Here is a 12,057-nt window from a genome sequence, read left to right as displayed (position 1 = left end):
TCTGTGGTAGGTCATGAGTGAAACAGTGGTTAAAAAAGATAGAATCTGTTCTCAAAGAGTTTCAGGTCCAGTGGAATGGTTTTCAAAGCTGGGCATGAATTGGAGTCATCTGGAGAGCCTAAGAAAGCTAAGTGTCAGAGCACCATGCCCCTAAATTAGAATCTCTATGGGAGTGGGACCCAGGCATCTAAATTTCTGTCGTTGTTTTCTATAAATTTTACAGTGTGGACATTTTCAAACATGTACGAAAGTGCAGAGAACAGTGTAACCCACTACCTTATACCCATCAGTCAGCTTTGATAATTATCAATTCATGGCCAGTCTTATTTCATCTGTATCCCAACTCCCTTCCCCCTTGATAACTGAAGCAAATTCCTTATGTCATTTCACTTTATTTGTAATGAGGTTACATTAAGTTACTTGAAATGTTTCAAAATAATATTTCCTTAATATTATCAAATCCAGTCAACATTCAGATTCCCCAGTTTTCTTATGTGTTTAGGATCCAAACTGAAGTCCGTATGTTTTGCTCACTTTATGTCTGTTAGTTCTTGTAATTTATAGGTTCCCTCTCTGTCTCTCTTCTTGCAATTTATTTGTTGAAGAAACCGGGTGGCTTATTCCATAGAGCTTCCTCCAGATTTTATGTTGCTGATGGGGTGTCTCTGTGGTGATGCTCACCATATTCCTGTCTCCTGTGTTTCCCATAAGTCAGCAGTTAGGTATAGATGCTTTCGTCACAAGACTACATCATTGATGGTTGTCTTTTTCAAGGTGCTCGTAATGTCAAGTTGTCATTTTTTTTTTTTTTTTTTGGTAATGTTAGCAGCCTTTGATGCTTAGAGCCTAGATTTTCTTAATCCGTGAGGAATTGCAAAATGGTGATAGCCCAAGTTCTGTCATTCCTTGATTTGTTAGAAGATTTTGTGAAGGGAAGCGTTGCTTCATCTGTTACAGTTGACCTTTCAACAACACGGGTCTGAACTGCGCAGGTCCACTTATATGTGGATTTTTCTCCATAAATACAGTACAGTGCTGTAAATGTATTTTCTCTTCCTTATGATTTTCTTAACATTTTCTCTAGTTAATTTTAAGAATACAGTATGGAATACATATAACATATGAAATATGTGTTACTTGAGTGTTCATGTTATTGGTAAGGCTCTAGTCAACAGTAAGCTATTGGTAGTAAAGTTTTTGGGGAGTCAAAAGTTATACGTAGAGTTTCGATTGTGCGGGAGGGTCGGTGCCCCAGCGCCCCCATGTTGTTCAAGAATCGGCTGTATTTAGTCATCCGATAGTACCGTGTATAGGAGAAGCACGATGCGTTTTTTAATTCTTTCCCTGTATTTACCAATTTTCAAAATAATGAGTTGTTTTCCTAGTCCTCCAAAGGTGACCAATAAGGTGCAAAGTATTGTGAACAAATTCGATCTATTTCAATCCATTGCAGTTACTATCTTTACTGATCTTTAATTGTCCGTCTTTGACCGGTGTCTTCATCTTGGCTCCTGAGGGTGTGTCTGCGTGTGTGCAGATTTATTTTTAAATTACTATTACTTTTGTAGCTCACAGCATTTATTATTAAGCCATAAAAAGAACCTCTGGGGAGGGCTGCTATTTTAATGATGTATCTTCTAGAATCAATGTTCACAATAGAACACTCAAGACACTATTTCCTTCATGGAACATTGATGAGAAGTGTGGCATAGTACGTGTCATGGAAAATCGTTTAAAATGTATCCTTGTTTTCATTTCTTAAAACTCTTCCCTCATTATTCATTCATTCCTTTCTTTATCCTCTGGGCGGTTCTAGGTCTCTAATCCACTGGAGGTCACAGTTCTAGATCCTGGCAACATACATAGGAATAAACCAGTATCTCCCCCTCCCAGGTGTGCCTGTGAAACTGTTCCGATAACCACAAGTTTGGGTGTCATTAGGATGACAGTGATATTGGGCTTCAACGCAGGAAGTGAGGTGCTGTCACCACACACCGGCACACTTGTGTACGGTCCCTCAGCTTGATTATTTGGTTACAACTATTGAATAATTTGGTGTTAGATGCTAAAAAATATGATTCCATGTCGATTTTCAATATAGTGGAAATGACGTCTGCTGAGTAGACAGTGTAATCGCGTTTTACTTTTTCATTACAATCCCTGCAGTCCATCTGTTTCCTGTGTTACTTCATATTTGAAAGCGCTGGTGTTTTTTGGGAGGGTGCTTCATGACCCTAATTTAGATCAGATTGTGCCGAATTTGGATTGTAACGGGAAGTGGTATGAATAATTTGGGATTTGCCTTGACACGTAAACAGTGCTGCTTGTTTAAATGCAGATTCTGATTCATAAGTAATGTATGGAGACACTTTAAGACCATGCAAATATCCTGTTCCTCATCCAGATCTCCCCTTTAGATTTCTATTAATGATTCTTGCGTGAACCAGTCTTTACTATGATAGTTACAAAATGTTGAATTCCAACTCAGCACCCTCTACATTTATCAGTCTGCCTTTGACGTTCTGCTGGAAGCAAGAGCCCTGCCTCTTCCCTTGTTTACTTAATACTTATCCTAGGTATGGATTCACGAATTCCTAATTTTTCAATGGTCTGTTTTTATTACTGTCCTTGATTACTTTGGTGCTTAAATTGTCCCAGATTTAGGATTGTTCTCCTTCTTGATTGTTATTTAATGGATTAAAGACATGAGACAAACCATGAGAGCCTCTTGACTCCGGGGAAACAAACTGAGGGTTGTGGAAAGGGAGGGGGATGGGGATGGGATAACTGGGTGATGGGCATTAAAGAGGGCACGTGATGTGATGAGCACTGGGTGTTATAGGCAACTGATGAATCATTGAACATTATATCAAATGTACTATATGTTGGCTAATTGAATTTAAATAAAAAACATGGATAATTTTTTGAGAGACTGAAGTATATATCTAGGTTGCCTTCAAGTTATATTGTCTGGAAAAAAAGTATTGAGTGCAATTCTTTGCCTGTGTACAGTGTTTGAGAGTTTCCCATGTGCTTTTGTGGGCCATATTACCTGGGACACTTGAATTTTATGAGGGCGCCTGGAGGAGTAAGTTTTCCTCTGCATTTTCAAATTCTCATTTGATTTTCCTTTTTTTTTTTTTTTTAAAGATTTTATTTATTTGACAGAGAGAGAGACAGTGAGAGAGGGAACACAAGCAGGGGGAGTGGGAGACGGAGAAGCAGGCTCTCTGCCAAGCAGGGAGCCCGATGCAGGGCTCGATCCCAGGACCCGGGGATCATGACCTGAGCCGAAGGCAGATGCTTAACGATAGAGCCACCCAGGGCCCCCTCATTTGAGTTTCTTGACAACCCTGTGATACAGACAAGGTGGCATTTTGACTCTACCTACCAACTCATTTTCTGCTAGCCTCAGTTTAACAAAAGACTAATGATTATATTAGCCTATGGGACTAAGGTTCGCTAGAAATCACTCCTTCCTCCTAACATGCATTTGTGTGGTTTATATATTGTGATTTGCTATAAAAACTTTACCTTGCAAGTGAATGGGTTCTGGTCTTTGAATTAATGCTGAGTGGTAGAGAGTCCTATTTCCTGTTAATGTATCATAGAACATGACATAGAAAAAGCACTTCCCAACCCTTTCCTCCCTGCCCAACCATCTGAATGAAGCTTTTTTAGTTTGGAGTGGGTCATTTTTCTCTATGGGAATGTGTGTGCTTATTCTTATTGATCCAATGCCTTACACACTGACTGGGTGAAGGACACACCTTGCAATGGCTTCTCATTTCCTCCAGGGGAGGTTTCTTAAGATGGCATCTTAGGCCCATTTGTAGATGAACATGTCTCTCTTTGGAGACTCCTCATCCAGTCACTTCCCCACCACATACCTGGTACCCGCTATGATGTTTCATGCCTTTGTTCCTTACTGTGTGTTCTCAATTATGCATGGAAAGCTCCCCTCTCTCACCCCCATCTGTTGAGTGAATTCTTTCAATTCTGAAGCCTTTCCTGATTCTCTTTCCCCAGGGTTCATTATTCTTTCCATCATACCTTGTACATCTTCATCATTGCATGGGGGAAATTATATTAAGATGCTTTAGTTGTATGTCTCACCTTAGGGGATTACATTTTCTAAGGGCAGAGACCCACGGCTTGGCACAAAGTAGTACCTAAATGTTTTTTGGACAAAAATGAAGTTTCTTGTTAGTAAGTAGAGACCTACTAAAGGGGGTTCACTGGTATGTTTCTCAAGTCCCCTGTAAAAGACTTCTGACCGAGAGAGAGCGCCATGCCACGACTTGGTGTTACAGGCCTGAATTCCCCTCATGAAAGGTCTGCATTGTGGCTTCATGTATTGGCCACGAACCCAAATAGTTTGTTGAAGTGATTTAGGAGGATTGCTAACCCCTTAGAGAGAGTTCTGAAATTGTTAGTGAAGGCAGTGGGGGGAGGTGGGATATGATTGCTTTGTAAAAAAATGATGTCTCCGCCAAAGTCAGGGATGAAGTGTACTGATGTCTATAGCTTACATGGAAATTCATCAAAAAATAGGATGGACTGGGGTAGGGAGAGGGATACCAGATGGCGGGGTTTTGTGGTAAAGCAAATGGAAAAAAACGCTCATTGGAAAATCCAGGTGGCAGGTATATGGACTCGCTGTGCAGTTCGTTCAACTTTGCTGAAAGGTCGAAACTTTTCATAACAAAATGTTGGGAAAAAAGGATACTTGTATTATTTTTTAAGAACACATTTATTGGCTAGGCATATCAGTTACAAACATTAAATCATCAACGCGCACTTCCTAAACCGTGCTGATTTGTTTTCTTCCTGTTATTTCTTTTCCTCTCTTTATTGAGTAGGCTCTTTCAAATCCCAGTTCCTATGTTGCTCCCTTTAGGAGAATTTCCCTGACCTTCTAGTCTGATTTAGATGTCTCTCCTCTGTGTTCCCAGAGCACCCCTTGCATCATTCTTCTGCCACAGAATTTTTTTTCCTGTACTGTGATTGTTTACTAATCTGTCCGAATCACTAGACTTGGAGTTTCTTGAGTTAAAAACCAGGAAGGTTTCTGGAACACTTTCGGTACAAGTAAGAACAAAAAACAACAACAATATGTAGACTAACAGTGGCTTAAACAAATAGGGTTTTTTTTATTTCCAGTGTCAGGAGCATGGAGGTCAGCATTTCCAGTTTCCAGGATTGGTTTGGTGATGGGCACTTGGCTGGCCCTTCTGCCTTTCTCCCGTCTTTCCCTTCATCAGGTCAAGTTGACCAAAGCGGTTATGTGGGTTGGAAATATCCACCGTGGTTATTTCAGTTTTTGAGCTTTGAGCACAGATACTTTGGCAGGTATCTTTAAACCTGCTGAATAGTCTTCAGTTCATTTATTATGGTTTCTTGTAGAGAAATTGACTTTGTTTTTGGAAAATAACAGCTCAGAATTAGATAGATGTCTACATGGGTTTGAAAGCCTCCCCCATCCCAACCTGGAAGATTATTTCTCCATTTTCATACAATTGTAATAATTCATAGAAGCAAGGTTGCTTCAGAGAAATTGTGTGATGGATGGTCTGGAGGTTCCAACCTCATGCACCAACCTGAGCTCTCTGGGAAACACTTGTGGACCAGAAATTAGGCCAAAAGCTGTTTCACTTTCCTAAAGTGAAGCCTTTTGGGGAGGCCCATGCCTTATCCCATTTATTCTATTTTAGTCACAATTCAAATGTGCTTAATTATCTAGTTAATTGCTTAGAACACTTATTAAAAAGCACATAATTAGAATAAGAGCAGTGGGAAGAAGGCCTGGCATAGGGAAGTAAGTAAGCTGAGGTCCCGTGGAAGGGGGCAGAATGAGCAGACATCCGATTCTACTCACAGCAGTCCAAGGCTGCTCACATAACTGATCTCATGCTGAGGATGGTCCTTAAATCATCAAGGAAAGATTTAATTATGTTCAGTCTGCTCTAAGAAGACAGATGGATATAATACGTGAGAGATAACATGCCACACTTCACAAATATGATCTCAAATAGGTTTTAAATATAGGAATATATAGATTAGAATACTGGCAGGAAATCTGTTAATAGTGAATATCTCTGGTTGGCAGAAACATAAGTGATTTTTTTCTCTTTTAAAGATAGTTTAGATATTTCCTAAATTTATTTATTTTTTAAAGATTTTATTTTTAAATAATCTCTGCACCTAACATGGGGCTCGAACTCATAGCCCCGAGATCAAGAGTCGCATTCTCCACTGAGCCAGCCAGAAGCCCCTATTTCCTAAATTTTCTATTGAACATTGAAAGGGTTCAGAGTATGCTATCCCAAAATATGCCGCTTTGACATAGGATTATTTTGAGCTGAAGGCAGTTGAAAAGTAAGACCAAAATAAAATTCTGTGCCTCCCCCTCTCTACCAGGAAGGGCAGGGCTATTCTGAATCACTTGAGAGCTCTAAACTTACCAGCCTAGAGAAGTCACTGGGGGAACGTGCATAACACACCATACTCACCAGCTCTTAGCATCCATCAGTTTCCCCTATATAGTATTTGCCTTCCCACGATTTGTTGCCCCTATAAGTGCAAAGTCCTTTGTTTTTTGATCTTGTCACTTCTCTACGAAATTTATTATTTTGTTAAGATGCTATGTAAGCCAAAGTTCTAACCGCCCCTTTGAGTTACTCATCACTGAGTTGTGTGTGTATGTGAGATGCATAGGACTAAGCTCCTGTTTGTTTTTCTCTGTTAATCTGTTTTTTGTCAGTTAAATCTGCAGGGCCCCAGGCAATGAGCCAAAGATAGGTAGAGGAAAAAATGATAGGTTTTTTCCCCCTTTCTATAGTTTTTTTTTTTTTTTTTAAAGATTTTATTTATTTATTTGACAGAGACACAGCGAGAGAGGGAACACAAGCAGGGGGAGCAGGAGAGGGAGAAGCAGGCTTCCCACTGAGCAGAGAGCCCGATACGGGGCTCGATCCCAGGACCCTGGGATCATGACCTGAGCCGAAGGCATATGCTTAATGACTGAGCCACCCAGGCACCCCTCCCTTTTCTATAGTTTTATAACTTTTTGTTTTAAATACTTAAAAAAATATTTTAGACATTCAGAGGCGTTCTTGTTCAACTCCTGGTCTTTTGATAATGTCATTTTTCTAACATTTTGATTTTGGCTTTTTAAAAAATGCTCAAATTATACTTTTTATGGGCGCCTGGGTGGCTCAGTTGGTTGGGCGACTGCCTTCGGCTCAGGTCATGATCCTGGAGTCCCGGGATCGAGTCCCGCATCGGGCTCCCTGCTCAGCGGGGGGTCTGCTTCTCCGTCTGACCCTCTTCCCTCTTGTGCTCTCTGTCTCTCATTCTCTCTCTCAAATAAATAAATAAAATCTTTAAAAAAAAAAAAAAAAATTATACTTTTTATAATAGTTGTCTGAGAAGTCCTACTTGTTATGGATGTGGACTCCTGTGTATGGTGATTTTCTTAGGTGTGTCATAGGTTGGAATTGTGGGCTCCTATCTGTGGGTTTTAGCTATGACTATCCTGCTCTGTTTTACTGCATGTTGTCTTCCCAGAGAGGTTTTGTTTATCACTCTGCCTTGTGCTCCAGCACCATGACCAGCCTGGGACTGCTTTTTATGTTAATTTCTTGGTTTTGGAGAAATGCTGTGGTCACAGATTTTCTGGGTACACTTCCATGCAGCTGGGGCTCAGTCAAACAAAATTCCTTGTCATTGTCCCCTGTTGGTCAACAAATGTTTTTCTAGTCCATTTTTTACCTGTAGGTGTGTTCCCCCAAGGGCCTTGGCTTCTTAGTTCTCAGTTGAAAAGAGGTCTCAGTTCTAACTCCCACTTGGTCTGGGCAGCTGATCTCCTAGCCCTATGTGTTTGTTAAATCCGAAGTTACCAAGAACAGCAGCTATTCAGGACTCCAGGAATAGCAGCTCTTACTGCCCTGATTGTTTTTGCCCTACATGGGGATTTCTTACTTTCTTTTGAGCTCAGCTGTGCATGTAAGAGAACTTTTCAACCTTGGATGTCCACTATAATCACCTGGAAAGCTTTTAGAAGTCCCCATGCCCAGGCTGCATGCCAGGCCAATTCCATCAGAGGCTCTGGGGTGGCACCCACGCATCAGGATGTTTTTAAAGCTCCCAAGTGATTTCCATTGTGCAGCCAAGGATGGAAGCCACTGATCTAAAGCAATGTTGTTTTATTTTGCCTGGATGATTTATGTGTGTGCTATGTATATTAATTTATTGTTCTAGTGGTGGTGTTTTCAAGTTACCTGGTCAGCAGTAATGGAAATAGGAGCCTGTCATATTGTAATTAGAAAAAAACTTAAAATTTTAAAAAGTTAGAATTTGCTAGGAAGGAAACCAGCCTTTATTTAGTTTCTACTGGGTGCTAGGTACTGTGCTTAGGTCGTTCACATATGTTGTCTCATTTAATCCTCAGGAGAATCCTGCAAGGTAGGGATGGTTGGTTTTTGCAGATAAAAAACTGGCTTGGAGAAATCAAATAGTTCTAAGTCTCACAGCTCACTGATGGCAGACCCAGGCTCATGAACCATGAGATGCCCAGCCCCACGCCCTTTTCCTTACCCTGTGGTATATGTGAAATAGGCTTTTCCATACACATTAGTTAAAATAAAAATTGGCACTGGGGTTAAAATAAGTTCCAGGTATCTGTTAAATTTACTTATTTGGAAAATTTTGTCTTCCCACTAATTCCAGGGATTCTTGCCCCTTTATCTCACATCTGATGTTAAACTGATTTTGACTAATCAATTGTTATTATAGGAAATTTTAACTCATTTTAGTTCACCACTTTAAATACACTTGGAGAAAATAGTTTAGTTCTCCTTCTTTTAACTCTGTCATGTGCCACGAAGGGGTGCTTATTATAAAAACTGCATTTACTCATCCCCTTCCCGAGCACCTCCATGGCCTGTGTGGGGGGCTGTGTGAGTGTGTGTGCTGGAGGTAGAGGTACAAGGGGAGGTGAGGAGTAGAATAAAGAGGTGGAGGCTGAGGTCCCTGAGTGCTGGTGTTCTCTGGGGTACCAGATGACTTGGAGTAGGGGTGGAAAGTGGGACTTGGAGCTCTGTGGTCACTCCACCTCAGTGAAGCACTTTCGAGGATATATTGATTTCATATATCATATATCAATATGAAATCATATATTGATTTCATATTGAGGATATATTGATTTCTAGTGGCAGGTTGTCTTCCCCCACCCACCCAGCAATACAGGCGTTGGATGTGCATACCCATTTTTTCCCTCTTTCTGTCCTGCTTTCTCTCTGGCTCTGCTGTGGTACATGACATGTGGGGTTGTTGGAGGGGTTGTTTTATCTCTGCGTGGAACCTTGAAGATTTATTTCTCTGTCGGAATTTCTGGGTTAGGCTTTTCTGGTGCATGTGGATTTCATTTCATTTTAGTTGGGTAGAAATCAAAATGCTTCTAAGTCTTTGTCTTGTTCATTGGCAGCTCTTCAACTAGGTCTTCTGTTCGTGTGTTGCAACCGCAGAAAACCAGCAGGATGGCCACAAACAAGAGTAAGAGCCAGAGCTCCTTGGCCCTTCACAAGGTGATCATGGTTGGCAGTGGAGGGGTTGGCAAGTCAGCCCTGACGCTTCAGTTCATGTATGATGAGGTAAGACACGCCAGGCACAGACGGCTTTCATCATCGAGTCTGCTGTAATAATGTCTCTTCTCCAGCTGTGTCCATGTGCTCATTGCCTCACAAACATGGAGGATCATGGGGCAAATTTGTGTTAACATGGTTTCTGAATAGCTTTCTGGGGGGTCTAACCAGCATAAGACCTGGCTGGCTGATTTTTGGTAAGTAATTTCAACTGTGGTTAGGGCTGTGAGGGGGTCCCTGCTTCCTTGATTTCCATCGTGCTTTGAGCTTTCTTTTTGACACAAGCAAGGGAGGAGGCTGTTTCTAAAGAACAGGTCAGATACTTAGCTTTGTAACAGTCAATTTGGGGAGATATCGAAAGGGAGAGCTAAGTTGTCATAGGACAGTCTTTCCTCAAGTGATAGACATCCGGTTCTCTCTCGTTCTCCCGTGCAGCAAAGGGAAGCTCACACCATCCTTGCCTCAAATTGATATCACTTAATGTGGTTAATAGAGCTGGTGCCGAATCCAGTGTGACAACACAGTTTTGATTTGCATGGCAACAAACGTCCCTGCTTGATGGCCATTGGCTGGTACTACAGGCAGAGCGTTCTGACAGAGCTTACATTCTGTTTACACGGGTGTGTGCTTTACAAAATTTGCGAAAGCAAGAGACCTATAACCACAGTTGGTTAAGATTGTTATCTGTTTTCCCTAGACTTGCCCTCTGTCCAACTTCCTCTAACGTTGGATGGTATTGGAGTGGTGATGGCCATTTTTGGGATCCAGCTGAGGGAAATGGAATTAGGGATACGGTTAGCTGGGAATTAGTGGAATATATTTATGTGGTTTGGACCACACTTTGGCGTGTGGTTGTTACCAGCCGTCCCACTCTTGGCACGGCTTCCAGGAATATGCCCACCGCCTACTCTGCTGGCTCACCTGGCACTGTGACATGGGGTACAGGGCCAGGAGTGTATCCTGGTGTGGCTGTTGTCCTGTGGTACCTGGCTCTGAAAATGTGTGAGCCGCAGAGGAGAAACAAGGGTCGAGACATATGGAGCTAGAAATAGGGTCTGGAAAGTTCTTCCAGATCTTACAGCTTCTTACAGGGAAGTTCAATAGAGGTTTCCTAAATCTGACAATAGTCTTATAGCTTTTGTGACTAGTAATGTCAAGTCATTGTGAAGCTGAAAAAAACCCTTCTAAACTTCCAAGAAAAGAGAAATTTGGACTGGTTATGCTAGAGGACAAGACTAAATTGTTTTTTATTCGCTATAGGAAGTATTACAAAATCATTGGCATGAGTGGGGAGATAATCAGAGTATATGGCAAACAAACCAGTAGGAAGGTATGCTAGAGGGATGCCAGGCAGTTCATTAATAAAAATGTTATTTTGTTAGATTTTGTGATATAAATGGTATTTGTATTGTTTTTCTTTCTTTCTTTTTTTTTTTTTTTAAAAGATTTCATTTATTTGACAGAGAGAGCACAAGCACAGGGAGCAGCAGTCAGAGGGAGAGGGAGAAACAGACTTCCCGCTGAGCAGGGAGCCTGACATGGGGCTTGATCCCAGACCCTGAGATCATGACCTGAGCCGAAGGCAGATCCTTAACTGACTGAGCCACCCAGGCGCCCCTTGTATTGGTTTTCTATTGCCATGTAACAAATTCTTACAAATTTAGCAGGCTGAAACAAAACACGTTTGTTATCTACAGTTTCCAGGGATCTGGCATGGCTTAGCTGGGTGCTCTGTTTGGGGTCCCACAAGGCTGCAGCAGTGTCAGCTCTGGCTGTGAGCTCAGCTGTGGCTTGGGTCCTCTTCCAAGCTCTGGGTGCTGGCAGTTTCTTGCAGATGTGGGATGGAGGCCCATAGGTCCTTGCTACCAGGCCGTTTCCATAGGTACTTCATACGATGGCAGCTGCTTCTTCAGGGCCAGTAGGAATGTCTCTCTGGTTCGCTAAGACAGATTCTTACATAAGGAAATGTAATCATGGGGTGATATTCTGTTGGTTAGCAGCCAGTCTCAGATTCCTTTGTATTTGAGGGGAGAGCATCATACTAGGGCATGACTCACTGAGGGTCGGGTGTATTTGCCATAGTAGTTGTCCGTTAAAAAAAAATTTATAATGCATTATGATTTCTTTTCTCACTCTAGATATTCACTTTTGTATCCAGTATTAAATGTGTAATTTTATATTCTTTCCTTAAAAAGGATGAATAAGGTTCAGACCAAAACCTTGATTTCCTCCTGGGTCATTCCCTCCATATATCTTACAATGAAAAACCTTTGTCTTTGATGTTTGCTTCTCTTTATCTTGTTCTAGGGGCCAAAGTGGGGATATCTAGTGGAACCTGCTTGATTTACTCAAAACATTTTTGCATAAAAGAGGAGAGGCAAGTCTTGAAGATGGCTTTGGAAGTCTTGTTTTT

The 12,057-nt window shown here is 41.4% G+C and overlaps 1 protein-coding gene across 3 annotated transcripts in view; it reads left to right on the top strand.

Moving 5' to 3' along the window:
- The window catches only part of RALB (RAS like proto-oncogene B), a 44,329-nt gene that overhangs the window by 15,454 nt on the left and 16,818 nt on the right, over positions 1–12,057 (top strand). For all 3 annotated transcript variants that reach the window (XM_021695820.1, XM_021695822.1, XM_021695821.1), the window contains exon 2: positions 9,488–9,653. In XM_021695820.1, the coding sequence (XP_021551495.1) occupies positions 9,540–9,653 (114 nt within the window). In that variant the 5' untranslated portion in view covers positions 9,488–9,539. The remainder of the gene's footprint in view (positions 1–9,487; positions 9,654–12,057) is intronic.

Source organism: Neomonachus schauinslandi, chromosome 3, assembly GCF_002201575.2.
Source record: "Neomonachus schauinslandi chromosome 3, ASM220157v2, whole genome shotgun sequence".
Lineage (NCBI taxonomy): Eukaryota > Metazoa > Chordata > Mammalia > Carnivora > Phocidae > Neomonachus > Neomonachus schauinslandi.
Note: the sequence above shows the minus strand (reverse complement) of the source record. Positions and strands in the feature narration are given on the sequence as shown.